The sequence below is a fragment of the Rhinopithecus bieti genome, unplaced genomic scaffold (assembly GCF_001698545.2).
Source record: "Rhinopithecus bieti isolate Rb0 unplaced genomic scaffold, ASM169854v2 scaffold_41649, whole genome shotgun sequence".
Lineage (NCBI taxonomy): Eukaryota > Metazoa > Chordata > Mammalia > Primates > Cercopithecidae > Rhinopithecus > Rhinopithecus bieti.
This window is the reverse complement of record NW_016816893.1, coordinates 176,907-196,732: the sequence shown is the minus strand read 5'-3', so window position 1 is coordinate 196,732 and position 19,826 is coordinate 176,907. Positions and strand designations below refer to the sequence as shown.

The 19,826-nt window shown below is 36.4% G+C and overlaps 1 protein-coding gene across 1 annotated transcript in view; it reads left to right on the top strand.

Moving 5' to 3' along the window:
* Positions 1 to 19,826, top strand: part of SHOC1 (shortage in chiasmata 1) — a 123,871-nt gene that overhangs the window by 21,633 nt on the left and 82,412 nt on the right. Inside the window, 5 exon segments of the mRNA XM_017855476.1 lie at positions 47 to 127; positions 4,323 to 4,455; positions 9,311 to 9,398; positions 13,985 to 14,143; positions 14,145 to 14,167. Of these exon segments, the coding sequence (XP_017710965.1) occupies positions 83 to 127; positions 4,323 to 4,455; positions 9,311 to 9,398; positions 13,985 to 14,143; positions 14,145 to 14,167 (448 nt within the window). The 5' untranslated portion in view covers positions 47 to 82.

Genomic DNA, 19,826 nt, shown 5'->3' with positions numbered 1-19,826 from the left:
GACTTGCTATTTTACCAATGTTTAATTTTAATTTTTGTATTTCCAGATGTTGAAGTTTGCACTGCTTTGAAAGAAAGAGGATATGTTTTCAGCATTGAAATATCGTGCAATAGACTATTTATATGAGGTAGAGTGTTAGTGGCTTACTGTCTATTTACTGACAATTATGATGTAAAAAGTGTTAACTACATTCAATATAGGTTGAGTATCCCTTATCTGAAATGCTTAAGATCAAAAGTATTTCAGATTTCTGATTTTTTTTTTCAGATTTTGGAATATTTTTATATATATAAAATGAGATATCTTGGGGATGGGACCTGAGTCTAAACACAAAATTTATTTATACACCTTATCCACATAGATTGAAGGTAATTTTATATAATATTTTAAATAACTCTGTGCATGAAACAAAGTTTGTGTACACTGAACTAACCATCAAAAAGCAAAAGTGCCAGTATCTTCACCACTCATGTGGCATCATATTGGTACGCAACAGGTTTTGGGTTTTGGATTTCAAATTTTTGGATTAAGGATGCTCAACTTGTTTATGATAATTTTGCAGTAATCCTTAGATTGTTTATTAGTCTAATTACTTTTAGATTTATTGAAAATTATTTTCCACATTTAATATCTTTAAAATGCCACTTTTGGCTGGGCGCGGTGGCTCACCCCTGTAATCCCAGCACTTTGGGAGGCCGAGGCGGGCAGATCACAAGGTCAGGAGTTCGAGACCAGCCTGGCCAACATGGTGAAACCCCGTCTCTACTAAAAATACAAAAAATTAGCCGGGCATGGTGGTGGGCATCTGTAATCCCAGCTACTTGGGAGACTGAGGCAGGAGAATCGCTCGAATCCAGGAAATGGAGGTTGCAGTGAGCAGAGACTGCGCCACTGCCCTCTAGTCTGGGCAACAGAGCGAGACTTCATCTCAAAAAAAAAAAAAGCCACTTTTGGAAGGAAATTATTAAATTAAAATAATCAAACAATTAAAATCAAACAATTAAAATAAATCCAAAGCTGTCAGGAGAAAAAAAATGGAAACTCTTGACAAGTTTGGGGTGATTTTGCTAACAATCTGGAGTGATCTTTCTTGAAATGAGTGGAGAAAAAAGAATCCCAGTTATCTTTATAAAATAATACTAATAGCATGCATTGACCACTTTCTGTGGGACAGATCCTTTACCCTTCTGATGGATTATATTAGGGTGGTGCAAAAGGAATTGCCGTTAATTTGCCATTAGTTAATTAAAATGGCAAAAGCCGCAATTACTTTTGTACCATCCTACTATCATTTTATCATCATAAGTACTTTGTGAGGCAGATACTATTATTTTACAGGTTTTACAATTTTATAGGTTAGAAAACTAGTTTCCACATAAGTTAAATAGCTTTTATAATTGTCAGAGCTAAATTTTGAGCCCAGACATGTTGTTAGGAAACTAATTAGAATAACTGTCATACAACAGTTTGTTGTTCTTACGATCTTAGTTGACAAGTTAAATTTTTTTCTTTGTAACACTGACCCCATCTACCAAAGAAAAAAATTACTCCAGTATAACAAAACTGTGCTACATTTTACAGGAAATGAGAAAGACATGCAGGCATCTTCTGGTTTTATTCCCTCATAACTGAGAGAAGCAAATGTGTAGTTAAAAGTATCCATGGTAGGAATCAAAAGTCATCATAACAAAACATATGTATTGGCCACTTGCAAAATTAGTCTGTATTCAAACATCCTGAAACTTTTTTTTTGCCCATGGTATTTTGGTTTCTGCTGGTATACGACACTCCGTGATATAATACAAATACAATACTAATCAATGGCAAATCTTGCAAAAGATGGACTTTGGCCGGGCGCGGTGGCTCAAGCCTGTAATCCCAGCACTTTGGGAGGCCGAGACGGGCGGATCACGAGGTCAGGAGATCGAGATCATCCTGGCTAACACGGTGAAACCCCGTCTCTACTAAAAAATACAAAAAAAAAAAAAAAAAAAAAAAAAAAAAAAAAAACTAGTCGGGCGAGGTCGCGGGCACCTGTAGTCCCAGCTACTCCGGAGGCTGAGGCAGGAGAATGGCGTAAACCCGGGAGGCGGAGCTTGCAGTGAGCTGAGATTGCGCCACTGTACTCCAGCCTGGGCAATAGAGCGAGACTCCGTCTCAAAAAAAAAAAAAAAGATGCAGGACTTTGTCAAGTTTGTGAAAACAGTATTGAGGAACCACTCAAATAACAAGTAAGGATATTATGAAGATCATGCAAAATTAGATCAGTTGACAGACAAGAGGAAGAGAATGGTTTGAATATCAAAGGAGTCAGAGATGCCTTGGGAAAATCTTCAAACATTTTCTAAAAATATTTTTTTCATGATCAAAGGTGAAGCAATGAGTAGTATCATGCATATCATCATATAGTACAGTTTGTGGGAAAATTATGACAAAAAGTAATAATTATAACTAATTATAAATGAAATTTTGTTATGAAACTTTTATAACTTTTATTTTTTAGATTAAATACTAATCGACCTTTTTTTTTTTCCTATTTACTGTGAATCTTTGGTCCTTATTTGATATAAATTACCATAAGTAATCTTTTTCTCTTCACCACTTATCCTTGGATAATAAGGACTTCTTACTGAATATGTTACAACACCTTCAGCAAACATTAAAAAGTCTTGGGAAATAATGCAAGAAATTATCATTTGTCCAAATACATAGAATAATGAATTATGTGAGAAATTAGAATCACTGGGGAAGGGCTTCACAGAAGAGATATTGCTTAAGATGGGCCTTGAAAAATGAACTGGATCTTGATAGAGAAGAATAACAGGACATTTTCAGAGGTACAGTGTAGACCATGGTGTTAACCAGGGAGTGACCACTGAACATTAAGGGAGGTAGTGAAGAGACTAGTCTATTTAGAGAGGCTAGTTAGAGTAATGGAAGATAAAGTTGGAAAGTAAAGACAGAACCAAATTAAAGAGAACACTGACTCATTTACAAACTTATTAACTGATTTAACATTCCTTTAAATAAACAGTTCCCTTTATTAGATAAGTTTTTAAAAATTAGAAATGAATTTGCTGGTTGTAACAAAGGAAATAATGCAAAGATAAAACGAAAGTTAAGACATCCACATTATACTGTTTAGTGAAAAAAAGCACATTGCTAAGTGATATGTAAATAATGTGATCCTGTTTTTTGTCAAGTACTTACACATGTATTTTAGCTTAACCTAGAAAAAATACCTGTAGGAGAATACATCAAACTACTACTGATATTACAAGGGGCCTTTAATACATATTCAGTAAACCATGTTGTAAATACATGTGCCATCATCCAGGCTTTGTTGTTCCATTTATAGATCATAGACAGGGTAGATTTAGTATAATTCTTAAGGGCCCTGGGATTTTCAGAATGGTAAATGAGCATTAGCTTCAACTTAAAATCACCAACTGCATTACCTTCTAGCAAGAGAGTCAGCTTGTCCTTTGAAGGTTTGAAGCCAGACATTTGACTTCTCTCTGGCTATGAAAGTCCTTGTTGGCATCTTCTTCTAACAGAAGGCTGTTTTGTCAGAACACACACAACATTTATCAATTAATTTGCTATCTTATATGGTGCAGTTCATGCCACCCCCAAACAATTACAATGGTAACTAACATCAAAGACCACTGATCATAGATTATCATAACAGATAGAATAATAATGGAAAAGTTTCAAATGTTGGGACGGTTACCAAAATGAGACACAGGAAGTGAGCACATGCTTTTGGAAAAATGGCACAGACAGATTTGCTCATCACAGGGTTGCCACAAAGTTTCAATTTGTTAAAAAAAAAAATCTGCAGAGCACAATAGAATAAAGCACAATAAAGTGAGGTATGCCTGTTGTTGTTGTCATTGTTTTTTGTTTGTTTGTTTGTTTTTGAGATGGAGTCTCACTCCGTTGCCCAGGCTGGAGTGCAGTGGTGCAATCTCGGCTCATTGCAAGCTTCGCCTTCCGGGTTCACGCCATTCTCCTGCCTCAGCCTCCTGAGTAGCTGGGACTATAGGCACCCGCCACCACGCCCGGCTAATTTTTTGTATTTTAGTAGAGACGGGGTTTCACCATGTTAGCTAGGATGGTCTTGATCTCCTGACCTTGTGATCTGCCTGCCTTGGCCTCCCAAAGTGCTGGGATTAGGTATGCCTGTTTTTTATAAGGAGCATGTATTACCTTTAAAGAAATATCACATAAGTTTCAAAGTATAGTTTTAATATATTCTGAATATTGATAGATAAATAGTATATGTTAAAAGATTTTCTAATCTTTCTTTCTTCTCACAGAATGTAGTTAGAAAGAAGTTGTACCGAGATGCTTTATTGCTTCGAATCCTTCGAATCCCTTCATGTTTATATCAAGATGAAAGTTACCATGTAGCAGTTACTGATAATAAATTTAGGAGGCCATGGACAAGAGGTATGTTTGTTTTCATTCCTTAAAATGTGCTTTAAAAGCCATTTCAGAGTTTAGCACAGTAAATTATTAAGAATATGCAATGCTTTACTAATTTCATCGTATCTATTCATGTCAGAATTCCAAGAAGTTAACAACGTAGTATTTTTGTTATAGAATCTAGGTAACTATATAAGGAATTGGAAAGCTTATATTCGATATGAATAAACCAAATAAAAGATATGTAGATGATGAAGACTTAAAATAGTCTAACATTGTAAACATTTGGTTTATTATAATAGAATTTTTCTTGACTATCTGAGGCCTACTTCAAGTTGTAATGGCACACCAAATATAAAATTATTTTTAAGCATATATGTACAAAATAGTTTTTTGTTTGTATCAAGTCATGTAGTAAAGAAGTAGCCTCCTTGGAGGAGTCAAGTCAGTCAACAGCATTTACTTGGTATATATTATGTACCAAACACTGTTATAAGTACTAAGGACACAGTTACTTAAAAGACATAGAAGTAGTCTCTGCTCTCAGTGGGTTTTAGACTGGTAAGGAGGATACAGCAATAAAACCATTAAATATGTAAACTAGTATCTGATATTGATAAATATCTAGAGAAGAGACAGTAATGCTAAGTGATATGAAATTGCGGGAGTAGGGAGTGCTGTTTCCTAAGATGGTTAGGGACATGTCTCTCTGAAGAGGAGGACATTTGAGTTGAGTGAGACCTGAATGGTGAGAAAGCAACAACCATGAAAAATATGGGGGAAAAGCCTTTTAAGCAAATGCAAAGTTCCTGACTCAAGAATGAACTTGATGTGTGTAAAGACCAGAAAATTAAGCTATTGTGACTGGGTAATGAAAAACAGACTGAGAAGTAGGCAATTTCTGAATAAGGCTTTGTAGGCCATAACAGGGAGTTTGTTTGTTTATTTATTTATTTTTTATTACAGCTGCAATAGACTGACTGTGTCCCCCCAAATTTATATTTGAAGGTGGGGCCTTTGGGAGATGACTAGGATGGAGTCCTCATGAAAGGGATTAGTACCCTAATAAAAGAGACCCCAAAGAGCTCCCTTGACTTTTCTGCCATGTGAGGCCAGTAAGAAGACAGCCACCCATGAACCAGGAAGTGGGCCCTCACTAGACACTGAATCTTCTGGTGCCTTAATCTTGGACTTCCCAGCCTCCAAAGCTGTGAGAAATGAATGCTTGTTGTTTGAGCCACCCAGTCTATGATATTTTTGTTATAGCAGTGTAGACTGACTAAGACAATTGTGGATATGGAAAGTCACTGGACAATTTTAAGAAAGGGAATGATATAACCTGATTTATGCTGTAGAAAGATAGTTATGATTGTCTGGAGGATAGAAAGGGTGGAGATTAGGAGTCAAGAGTAGAGACAGGGAAATCTATCAGGGAGCTATTTTAGTAGCCCAGAATCTAAACTCTGGATAAAATATTATAGTGTCTTGGACAAGGCTTATAGTAATGGAGATGTGAGATGTGCTTAAAATCTAGCTTATTTTACAAATTGTCAACAGTGAGGGTATTACAAAATAGAATAATGAAGATTTTCTTCTAGGTTTTTGACCTGAGAAACCAGGTAGATGACAGTGCCATTTCCTAAAATAGGGAAAGGCTTATAGAGAAGCCAATTTGTGGCCAGAGTCAATAACTCTGCTTTGGCCAGATTATTAGGCATCTAAATGGAATCATTAAGAAGGCAATTGGTTATATTAATTTTGAGCGCAGCTGCTCAGGACAGTTCTCTGGGTGGCCTTGGCCTCCTTTTCTCACTTGAAGTTCTTAAGAATAACTATAAAATGTGCTGAGAATGCAACATTCAGAGATAAAGGGGGAGCTGGCCAGAACAGCCTACGCTCTGTCCTTCAGTTCTTTAGCCCAGCACGTCCTTTGACCTCAGAACATCAAACCCAGGTGGACTGCTTTCTGGGGTTCTTCAGCTGCTGTGCAAGTGTGGCACATGAAGACTTCATTTGCCCTGGGCAGCTTTCCCGAGACTTACGGGACCAGTTCACAATGAATCCTAGGCTTCTGTTGTCCTTTGTTACCTATCTGTAGGTAATACATCTACTTCATGTAACTTCCTGTGTATGGGTATTCTGTCTCACCATACTCAGACAAGTTGGTAATCAGTACACAGTGAACCTGCTTCATAAGCTGGAGTTTCAAATCGGAGTTTTCAATATGCAAATTACACATAAACCTGTGAAACTAGATGAAGTCACTGAGAGCATGAGTATAAACAGATTAGAAGGCCTAGGACAGAGCCCTGGAGCACTCCAAAAGTTAAAAGTCTGATGTAAAAGGAGTTACCTAAGAAGCAAGACAGGAAAATCAAATGATTCTGGCGTCGAATTCTAAAGAAGAAAGTGCTTCAGGAAGGCAGTAGCAGTCCAATGCATTGGGCTCGTGTTAAAAGCTCAAGTTATCTGAGGATAGTGAGTTGACCATTAGCTTGACTAAATGTAGGTCATTGATGACTTTGACAAGAGTGGTTTCCCTGGAATATTGGTTATTAATATGATTAGAATATATTTGGAGTGTGATAGGAATATATTGGAATGTGATTGGAGTATGTTGAGAAGATAACGGGAAGTGGGAAAGTGAGAGAATGAATTTGAATATTTGGGGGAATTTTGCTATGAAGAAAAATTTTTAAATGATGGACTAACTTATGGGAGAAGTGGAGTAAAGAGTTATTCTTTTTTGTTTTGATGTGTGGTTTTAAACAATACATGATGAGAGAGACTGTAAAATGTTTGCCAATGGAACCAGTTTTGGTAAAAGAGAATAAGACAATGCAGGAAAGAAAAAGGATAACAGGAGTAAAGGGGGATAAGTTAGTATTCAGTAGGAACTAAAATAATTCTTCCCCTGTGTAGATAGGAAGATAGGGTTTGTAGGTACTTATGCCAGTAAGTTGGTAGAATTGGTGGTGGAAAATGAGGTAGTTCTCTGTATCAGTTTTCTATGTGAAGGTAAGGTCATACACTGAAAGTGGATAATGAAATGAACACTAAAGATTTGAAGGGATAATGTGTGAATTAGCTGTCTTAAAGAGCAAGAAAGCCAGTTTTGTTTTTGTTTCTTTCTTTTTTTTTTTTTTAACCTCATCTGTGGTCAAGAAAGCCAGTTTTATTAAGGGGTATACTATTATCATCTGTCAATGTTGGGTGGCCATTTGAAATTTATGGTCATAATTTGGAATGAGTTCCTTTAGCATGGCTGGGTGATTTTTTTTCCAGTAATTTTCAACTGTTTTAGTGTACATACACAGAAAGTGTAGAGTAGGGGTTGTCCTAAGTTGGTAGAAGAGAAAGAGAGGCAAGAGAATCAAGAGTCTTTGAAAGCAATGGTTATGGGACTGGCTATGGAACCTAAACTATTCTAAGCCATCTGCATGCCACATTACGCCACATTACATTTAATCTTTACAACAACACTTTGAAAAGGCTATTCTTCCTAGTTTGTACATTAAAAAAAAAAAAACAAAAAAAAGGAGGTGCAAAAAGGTTCAGATATTTACGCAATATCATATAGTTAATAAGTAGCAGTCCAAAGATTAAAATCTAGGCAGAGTGTTTCCAGAACCTGTACTCTTAACCACTAAACTTTTTTCTTTTTTTATTTTGATATGGAGTCTCACTCTGTCTCCCAGGCTGGAGTGCAGTGGTGCGATCTCAGCTTACTGCATCCGCTTTCCAGGTTCACGCCATTCTCCTGCCTCAGCCTCCCCAGGAGCTAGGACTATAGGCGCCCACCACCACACCTAGCTAATTTTTTTGTATTTTTAGTAGAGACGGGGTTTCACCGTGTTAGCCAGGATGGTCTCAATCTCCTGACTTCGTGATCCACCTGCCTCGGCCTCCCAAAGTACCACTAAACTTTTGTATTTTTTTTTTCATGTTTTTCAATGAGGCACAGGCTTAGATGTTAAATGATTTGTTCAAGATAACAAAACTAGTAAGAAGTAACACTGGTGGTAGGTAGAACACTCAGTTGCATATTCTCGTAGTAGTATATGACATGGTCTTTCTCCTTAAGGAACCAAGGATCTACTTTGGGAGATAAGCTATATACACACACAAATTTATTTATTTATTTATTTATTTATTTATTTATTTATTTACAGATTCTCACTCTGTCACCCAGGTGCCCAGGCTGGAGTGCAGTGGCATGATCTCTGCTCACTGCAACCTCTGTTTCTCAGGTTCAAGGTATTCTCCTGCCTCAGCCTTCCAAATAGTTGGGACTAGAGGCATGCACTACCACGCCAGTTAATTTTTGTAATTTTAGTAGAGATGGGGTTTTGCCATGTTGGCCAGGCTGGTCTCAAACTCCTGGCCTCAAGTGATCCGCCTGCCTCAGCCTCCCAAAGAGCTGGGATTACAGGCGTGAGCCACTGCGTGCCACCTACAATTTTAAATATAGGACTGTATATGGTTGGGTCCCCAAGTGTTACTGACAATATTATGGCCCTTCAAAGAGAATGTATCAGCTTGAGCTGGAAGGGTTAATAGAAGCTTCATGAGGTATAGCATGAGCAGTTGAAAAGGACTATTTGGAATAGTAGTGCTGTATAAGCAAAAGAGAGGCTATAAAATGAGGGTGACATGTTCATGTGATATTGTTCTAACTGTAGTTGATTGAGGGGCAGGGGTAGGTTGATGATAATGAGGATGACTATATAAATATTTGGAATCAGGTATCACTTTGGCAAAAAATACATTTGTGAACGAATAAAGATAAAATCATAATGTAAAAGGTGAATGTTTGACTTTCTTGAATTAAGTATAAAAGGAAATTCTGGAGATTAATGTTTACCATTATTCTTTTTAGTCTCAGCTGTTTCAGTTCCGGGAATGACAGATACCTCAGTCTTGGACCAATGGAAAGCAAGTTTCTTTGTGGAGGATTTCCTTGAGAAGTATGTATCCTTAATCTCAAATTTCTCTTTTACATGTAGAAGAAGATAAACACTAAGTTCTCCAGATACCTAAATAGGAAAAATCTCTTCCTTTATTTCTTCATAAATTTTCTTCTTTTATCTGAAGAAAAGGTCCTAATTTGAACCACAAAGGAGTGGTTAATAAGGGTGACTTATATCTTCTGTTTTAATTAGTAAACTTTCAATTAGTTTATCAATTAGTAAACTTTCTGTAGAAAGTAGCTATAGAAAGTCCATTATATTAAAATTAGCATTTTTTCTCCTATATTATAAATTCAGATTTAAGGCTATTTTGTAATATATTTGGTCAAAACATTATTTATTATTTAAGCATTCATTAAATATTCATTATCATCCTATATATTAGATACAAGATACAAAAATGAATAAGACATAGTCTTAACCTTCAAAGAACACAAGAAAACAAGGAATAGAGTTTTATAAAGAAATAATTACAATACAATGTGCAAAGTACAATGACAGAGATAGGAACCCAGAGCATAATATGAGGAAGAACATCTAACCTGTTCTACATTGTAAATGTAGACATAAAGTAGAAATTTTGGTGCAATTTAATAATTTACTCTTTTGCTTCACTTCATGCACAGAATGCTGATCTGACCTGGGAAAGATTTTGTTATTATTCACATTTTCAAGTTTCTGTAATTTAAATTTTCCTTAGTTGTGCTTAAAAGAAACAAAAAAACATTGAAAGGTGTCTAGACTCTGGATACAGTGAAGCCCAATATACCATCTCTGTCATCTAGGAATTTAAAGTCAGGTTAGGAAAATAATAGATAAACATAGAAAAAATTAACAATGTAAGAATTAAATGATAATATAGGATGACCAACATAAAATCTATTACAAGGCATCTAGTCAATTAGAAGTATATATCATATGAGTAAACTCCTAGCAGCGAGGAAACAGAAAGGTATAGTGAAAAAAGCTCTGCACTATGAATTAAAATATGTAGCTTTTAAGCCTTGACTGGAAAAGTCAAGTGCTAACTACTTTGTTGGTCATTTTACCTGTGACCCTCATTTTATCAGTATGATGATGATGGATCAGTTCTTCTCAAACTTTACTGTACATATGAATCCCCTGAGGATCTTATTAAAATGCAGATTCTGGTTCAGTTAGTCTGTTTTGGAGCCTGAGATTCTGCATTTCTAATCTATTTCTAGGTGGTATTGATGCTGCCAGTCCAAAGACCTACCTTGAGTGACAAGATGCGAGATGATCTCTAAGATCCCTTTTCACCTTATGAGTTACATTGGTAGAGCTGTGCATTTGTAACTAGGAGAGTTCAGCTTCACAGAAGTAGGAATTGAGCTTGGGCTGGGCAATCAAAGAGAAATTAACTTGAGAGAAAGCATTTTGGGCAGAGGAAACAGTATGTCTCCAGGCATAGACACGGGAATATGCAATAAGTATTTAGCAAAGGCAATAATTAGGCTAGTTTGGTGAAAACTAAATTATTGTTCATAAGGTAAAAAAAGATCTTAGAGATCATCTCGCATCTTGTCACTCAAAGTAGGCCTTTGGACTGGCAGTGTCAATACCACCTAGAAATAGATTGGAAATGCAGAATCTCAGGCTCCAAAATGGACTAACTGAATCAGAATCTACTTTCTGTCTATTGATTTGCCTATTCTAGATATTTCACATAAGTGGAATCATACAATATGTGCTTTTATTGTGACTGGTTTCTTTTACTTAATATAATATTTTCAGGGTTTATCCATGTTGTCACATGTATCTGTGCTTTATCTCTCTCTCTCTCTCTCTTTTTTTTTTTTTTTTTGAGATAGAGTTTCTCTCTGTCACCTAGGCTGGAGTGCAGTGGCGTGATCTCAGTTCACTACAACCTCCACCTCCCAGTGATTTAAGTGATTCTCCTGCCTCAGCCTCCTGAGGAGCTAAGATTACAGGCACCTACTACCACACCCAGCTAGATTTTTTGTATTTTTAGCAGAGACGGAGTTTCACCATGCTGATCAGGATGGTCTCGAACTCCTGACCTCAGGTGATGCACCCACCTCCGCCTCTCAAAGTGCTGGAATTACAGGTGTGAGCCACTGTGCCCAGTCCATTCATAACATTTTTTTACCACCTGAAATTATGTCATATACTTATTTGTCTATCTTCCTGTTAGCAGATAAGCTCCATGAAGGAAAGAACTTGTTTGGTTTAACACCCCATTCCCAGTATCTAGAATGGTGTTAGCACATTGTAGACACTCAATAAATAGTTTTGTTAAGTTTGCAAATTAATAAATAGGAGTAGATGAACTTACTCAAAAAGAATGATATAGAAAGAAAGCAAAGATAATCTAGAGTAGAAACTTGGGAAAGACCAGTGTCTACAGGTTATGCAAAGAAGGAGGCACCAGTGAAAAGGGAATAAAGGTAGATGAGGAGAGCTGGGAAACACTGATCTTCATAGATCTTTTATATCTACGGAAAGAAAATTTACTAGGTAGTCTCAAAACTGTAGTACCAATAATTGTTACACAGTGCTGACCCTGTCAGTAACATTTATTTTAAAAAGACAGCACCTATGTAAGCACTAAGTTAAGTATATAATGATCCACATAGGAACCAATGATCTTAATGAATAATACGGACATGGAAGAGTTAAAATATTTTTTCTTCTACCTTGTATTTTGTTAGAATACAGGATAAATTCTAAAGCTTTCTCCGTCTGTGATTTTAAGATATGACACAATTGGTCTTTTCTCCAATTGGAGAGTTACATTGATTTTGGTTCTTTCAGTCTGCACAAGAGAATTATTAGGGCTGAAATATTCCAGGATATCAGGAAAAACTAAGTTGCCAATAATATATTTATATATTGGAAGATCTCTTGTAATGCCAGCCATTCTAATGGTATGATACAGATAAACCTGTATCAATCAGGAAACAGGTAAGGGCAAGGTTAAAAGAGCCAAAAAGATGTCCTCAGGACTAGCAACAGTAGGAAGTTGAAACTGCCTTCGCAAAAACTGTAACTGAGGAAATTATGACAGTGAAAGAAATCAGACCTAACTGATTCCATCCTGCCTGTAACCTTTAAGCTGTCCTTGTTCATTCCTGGGTGTAGGCTGAACTAACCTTGGGAAGGAATTTAGTGTATGATTTGACTCTGAAACAAAATTGATAATAGCCCTTTCCTGAAAAGACTCACTTTTTGCCTGGGGGGCCAGACTGCCTTTGTAGGACTAACAAATTCGCTATGAGATTAGAAATTTTGGTTTAGGGGTCATGCGGCCTCTGGCTGCAAGAGTCTGACCCTCACCAAATTGCTCCTCAGGATAACATCACTATTGTAAAACCCAAGATCAGGGTTTGAGATATTTTGCAGACCCTGCACTCTACGGTTCAGCTGATACCACCTAGCTGGTAATCTGGCTCAACCAGTTCTGCGATCCCACCCAGGAGCAGAAGACCCCAAGAAAACCTCACTTCCACCCCCTATATTTCCATCTCCAACCTGACCAGTCAGCACTCCCCACTTCCCAAGCCCTTACCTGCCAAATTATCTTGAAAAACTCTGATCCACAAATGCTCAGGGAGACTGATTTGAGTAATAATAAAACACCGATCTCCCACACAGCCGGCTCTGCATCTCTATCCATTGCAATTCCCTTGTCTTGATAAATTGGCTTTGTCTAGGCAGCGGGCAAGGTGAACTCGTTGGGCAGTTACAAAGTTGTTACCACCCTAAGATTGAAGGAACAAGGTGCCTGGGCAGTTACCAACCTAGCAGGGACTACAGGAGCAGGGCTGACTGACAGAAGATGTAACTTTTGGTGGAAGAGTGCAGCCAATTCCAAACTGTGGCCCAACAGAGAAGGATTTGGGAGGAATGATATTGTAACCTGTCTCCCTCACTTTTGATCTTCTGCCAGTGCTTTCCATGGCTGAACCCAACCAGAAGCCAGAGGACAAGGAAGCTTGGTTAGTTCATAGAGGTTAGCTTCCCAGGTTATGGAACAGAACATGAAAGGCTGGGTAATTTTATTGAGGAACAGACACTGAATATCCAGCACAAGGGTAGTTTGGCAATGTGTGGCAAAACCTAAAAATCTGTATACTTTTAACTTCATCATTTCTGTTTTTAAGAAACATATTTGAGATTATTAGTGCATATAGATGTTCTTTGCATTGTTGCTCATAATAGCAAACAATTATAATGAACTTAAATTTCCAATAATAGAGAATTGGTTGAATAAATTATGATTTGCTGATACCCTATTTATCCATTCAAATATTAGGTGAATGTATATAGATTGACATGTAAATGTGTTCATGCTTCATTTTTTTACAGAAAAGAACAGGTTATAGAATACTGTTGTCATTTGTCCACTATTGTTTGCAGATTTTTTTAATTGAGAAATTTACAAAATTTTTATATTCATCTTGAATGATGGGAATGTAGATGTTTCTTCTCTGTGTCTGTTGGAACTCGATAATTTTTTCCACAGTGGACATATATTATTTACTAATAAAAGTGTTTTAAAATAGGACGTACATAACATTAGTAATTTTATACTGTCACAGAAAAACAATTACAAGAATGGTGACCCAGATTAATTGTGAATTTGAGGAATTTGTTCCAAGTTCAAATCCAGACTCCCAAATTGAAGTAGAGGAGGTCAGTTTATACAACCACATGGACTACAATGAAGTCTTTACCCCTGTCAGTTGTTTAGAAAATATTCAGCACTTCAAAACAGAACCAAGGTAAAACATTTATTTTATATTGTTGTGAAACATTTCTTACTGATATACACATATTCATTTCAGTGAGTTTTTTTGTTTGATTTGAATGAAAAATTTTTTATTAAAGATCCACCTGCATAACTCTAAGTTTTACCACATTAGGGCAATATTTCCTCATTCATATTAATCCTCTTTGTAAGTTGGGTAATTTTTTAGTTTAAGTTGTCTGGGCCTCAAAACAACCTGCAGAGATTTGATCATAGTATGCCTTCAACATACTGCTATAATGATATTGGCATCTTTTACAGATCCCATGATATAGCAATCCAGTGTAATATTAAATTACTATATTATGAAGTGATTATTATATTTTAGTTTTTACAACATAATAAATATTTTCAATCTCATCTAATTTATGCAAAAACAAGGTTCAAAGTGGAGATGGAATAGTTCCAGTATTAAGTTAAGAAATATACTCAGTTTTACAAACATACTGTCAAAAATAATTAAAAGTAGGCCGGGCACGGTGGCTTACTACGCCTGTAATCCCAGCACTTCGGGAGGCCAAGGCGGGTAGATCACCTGAGGTCAAGAGTTTGAGACCAGCTTGGCCAAAATAGTGAAACCCTATCTCTATTCAAAATACAAAAATTAGCCAGGCATGGTGGCAGCACCTGTAATCCCGCTACTCAGGAAGCTGAGGCAGGAGAATCACTTGAACCCAGGGGGCGGAGGTTACAGTGAGCCAAGATTGCGAGACTGCATCTCAAAAAAATAAAATAAAATAAAACAAAATAAAATAAAAGTATATTTTATTCAAACTTGATTCCAAATGTCTCATCTTACTAGAGGGTGTTGAATTCTTTCAACCATGTAAAAACTTGCTGAGGATTGCCTTTCTTGTGTGTATAACAGTCTATTCTTTTTTTAAATTATAGAACTTAAGGTTCTATTATGTAATTATTACTATCATTTAAGAAATGCTATAGCATCAACATGAAAATAATTTGATTTTTTTACTGTTATTTTATGTAGATATATAAATTATGTATAAAAATTTTAGTATTGGCAAATAGCTGTGCGATGATATATATATAGAGAGAAATTTCTCTTATAGTTGGAAGAGATATAGAGATTAGTTGTATTAAGGACTAAAACTTGAGAGCATGATATAGTAGAAAGAACCTGAATTTGGAGTCAGAAGACTTGAGTTTTCAGTCCAAGTCTACTCTTAAAAAGTGGAACATCACTTGAGGCCAGGAGTTTGAGACCAGCATGGGTAACATAGCAAGACCCTATCTCCACATAAAGATTTTAAAAAATTAGCCAGGTGTGGTGGCACTCCTATAGTCCTAGCTACTTGTAAGGCTGAGGTGGGAAGATTGCTTGAACCCAGGCATTCAAGGCTGTAGTAAGCCATGATCATGCCACTGCACTCCAGCTTGGGTAACAGAGTGAGACCCTGTCTGGAGACAAAGAAAATTTTTATGATTTTAAATTTTCTTCTATAATTTATTTCTCTTATTTATTCTTCTATTTTTAAATAATTTTGTGGGGATAAACTAATATATGTAAGTTTATATAAGTATATTTAACGAGATGGCTTGTAAAAACTAATGGGTTACGCAAACATAGCTATTATAAATGTGGCAAACTAGAAGCTACTATCAGCTAGAATCAACTACTGACTGACAGAAAGTATGCTTGAATTTGCCAAATGCCATATCCTGTATTTCCTCAGGTATCCTGTGTCACCGGACATCACTTTATAAATTTAGATTTTCAATTTTATTTATTTTCTTTGCAATTATATCAATTGCTGCCAGATTTGTAGATACTTTGGTCTTATTGTCTAAATCAAAAGAAACATAGTATATTTTTGGATTTCTAAATATGCTATGTCTTATAAGAATTATAAATAATTACTAAATTATAATTTCAAAACACATATCTTTAAAACATAAAACAGTTGCTGGTTGTCTTTTATGGTTGTTGGTTTATTGATATTTACTAATTTTTCTACAATGTTCCCATATTGTTAATACATGAAACTGTTAAGCATCCCTCTAGATATTCTGGGAACATACAAGCAAATATAAATGTAGCTTTTATTTTTATTCTTAAAAATAAAGTTAGGCCAGTCACAGCAGCTCATGCCTGTAATTCCAGCACTTTGGAAGACCAAGGCGGGTGGATCACCTGAGGTCAGGCGTTCGAAACCAGCCTGGCCAACATGGTGAAACCCTGTCTCTACCAAAAATACAAAATTAGCTGGGCGTAGTGGCGGGCACCTGTAATCCCAGCTATTTGGGAGGCTGAGGCAGGAGAATCACTTGAACCTGGGAGGCAGAGGTTGCAGTGAGCCGAACTCACACCATTGCCCTCCAGCCTGGGCAAGAAGAGTAAAACTCCATCTCAAAAAATAATAATAAATAATAAAAATAAAATAAAGTTGCATATGCATATAGTTTAGAGAGTCAAATAGTTTGTTAAAGTTTATAATAAAAAGCAGTAATCATACTTATGGTTTAAAATGGTGGCACAGAAGCAAGCTGGCTTCACTGCTCATACAGAAAACCAAAAACGAATATACAATGCCCAGATTTTCACTAGCAACAACTCACATCTCAAATATGAGGATGAGACAGATCCTAGGGACACAGAGAAGTGAAAAAAATTCAAGCAGATGGTAGGAGAATCCAACTTCCACATCCATGATGCCCCACCCTGCCCATTCTGCCTGACAACAACCACATGGAAAATCTTCCCCCAACTCATGGTTTCTATGCTGGAAAAAATGAGAGTGGAATAGTTAACTAGCTTTCCCTCCATCTTGGATTCCCTGACAGGAGACTGTTCTTTCTTTAACCCATGGAAAGCATCATGACTGCCTGAAAGGAGAGACAAAGAGGGGAGAAGGGGCTACCTTCCCCAGCCTTTCCAGGCAAAGGAGCCGATTCACAGCAGCTAATTTGTGCCACAGGTCCCTTGAGCACGAACCTCTAGCCAGACTTCTGTCACTGTTGGGATAATGTTTTTCAGACTCTCCCATCTAGAGAAGACAGTGCCCTGACCATTCACTAGAGGCAAGGCAAACCTGGGCTTAAGATACCACCTATAGCCAAGAAAAGGCAATATTAGTGAAGATTTGCTAAGAAAATATATCCAATAAAAACCAAGACAAGTTGAACAGAGGAAGCTGGAATAAATAACCAATCCTTCAGTGCAAAGACATAGACATATATCCACAAGAAACAACACTGAACAGGGAAATGCGACCTTTGCAAAAGACAAAGCAAAATCCAGTGACTGACCCTAACAAGAGAGTCATTTGTGAGCTCTCTGACCAAAAATTCAAAAGAGCAGTTTTAAGAAAATTCAGTGATCTCTAAAATAATACAGAAAAGCAATTCAGAAATTTGTTGGAGAAATTTAACAAAGAGAATTTGTTAAATTTTTAAAGTTAACTTTAAAAACTCAAACAAATTTTGGAACTGAGAAATACATTTGCTGAGCTGAACAACTCATTAGAGGCGCTCAACATCTGAATGGAACAACCAGAGGGAAGAACCAGTGATATTAAAGACCAGCTATTTGAAAATACAGTCAGAGGAGAAAAAAGAAAAAAGAAAGTGAAAGAACAAAGACTGCCTACAAGATATAGAAAATTACCTCAAAAACCAAATCTAAGTATTCTTGATGTTCAAAAGGGAGCTGAGCAAAGCAGGGGGTAGAAAGAAATAATACAAAATTTTCCAAAGCTTGAGAAAGATATAAATCTCCAGTACGGGAAGGTCTGATAATACCCAAGAGATTCAACCCAAATAAGACTACCCCAAGGTATGTAATAACCAAGCTCTCAAAGGTCAAGGACAAAGAGAGGATCTCAAAACCAGCAAGAGAAAAGAAGCAAATAACATACAAAGGATCTCCAATTCTATAGTAACAGACTTTTCAATGAAAAACCGTACAGACAGGAGGGAGTGGAACAACATATTCAAAGTGCTCAAAGAAAAAAAAGCCCTCCAAGAACATTGTATCTAGCAAAATTACCCTTTGAATATGAAAGAGAAATAGTCTTTCCCAAACACTAAAGTTCAGAGAATTCACCCCCATCAGACCCATCATCTTACAGTAAATGCTAAAGGGGGTACTTCAGTCTGAAAGGAAAAAAAAAAAAAAAAATTAACATACGAAAAGAAAACTTTTCTTTAGTTATCCACTGGTAAAATTAAGTACATGAATACTTAATTTTAAGAATTCTCTAGAATACTGAGAATACTCTGTTACAATAATTGTAGTGTGTAAGCACTCATAACTCTAGTATGAAGCCCAATCAAAAACAATAACTATAGCAACCTGTTAAGAGATATAATATTAAAATATGTAAATCCAGACAACTTAGTCAAAATGTATCATTTTGTGTGTCTGTGTGTTTGTCTTTGTTTCTATTCCTTTCTTTGTAATCTAAAATATTATCTCTTTAAAATAACTTTTTATATCTATACAATGTTTTTTGTAACCCTCCTGGTAACCACAGCCCAAAAACCTACAATATATTCACTAAAAATAAAAAACACCAAATTAAAACATATTACCAGAGAAAATAACTTAACCACAAAAGAATACGGTAGGAAAGAAAGGAGTCTTAAAACAATCAGAAAATGGGCAACAAAATGGCAGTAGTAGGTCTTTACTTAATAGTAACACTGAATGTAAATGGTCTCAATTTTCCAAATAAAAGCCTTAGAGTGGCTGAAGGAATTAAAAAAAAAAACAAGACCAAACTATATGCCACCTTCAAGAAACTCTCTTCACTTGTAAAGTCACACATAGACTGAAAGCGAAGTGGTGAAAAATCATATTCCATGTAACTGGAAACCAAAAATAGCAGGAGTAGCTATACTCGTATAAAATAGACTACAAATCTAAGACTGTAAAAAGAGACAAAGATGATCATGTTAAGCAAGAGGATATAACAATTATAAATATCTATGCACACAACACCAGAACTCCCAAGTATATAAAGCAAACATTAATATATCTAAAAGGATAGACGGCAATATAATAATAGTAGTGGAGGGCCGGGCGCGGTGGCTCAAGCCTGTAATCCCAGCACTTTGGGAGGCCGAGACGGGCGGATCATGAGGTCAGGAGATCGAGACCATCCTGGCTAATACGGTGAAACCCCGTCTCTACTAAAAAATACAAAAAAACTAGCCGGGCGACGAGGCGGGCGCCTGTAGTCCCAGCTACTCGGGAGGCTGAGGCAGGAGAATGGCGTGAACCCGGGAGGCGGAGCTTGCAGTGAGCTGAGAGCCGGCCACTGCACTCCAGCCTGGGCGGCAGAGCAAGACTCCGTCTCAAAAAAAAAAAAAAAAAAAAAAAAAAAAAAAAAAAATAGTAGTGGATTTTAATGCACCATTCTCAGTAATGGACAGATCATCCAGACAGAAAATCAACAAAGAGCATGAACTACACACTAGAATAGGCCTAACTAACATTTACAGAACATTTCACCCATATGATAGCTAACTTCATACCATGTATTTTGTGCTGCAGAATACATATTCTTTTCATCAGCACATGGAATATTCTCCAGAATAGACCATATCTTATGCCACAAAATATATCTGAAAACATTTTTTTTTTTTTTTTTTTTTTTTTTTTTTTTTTTTTT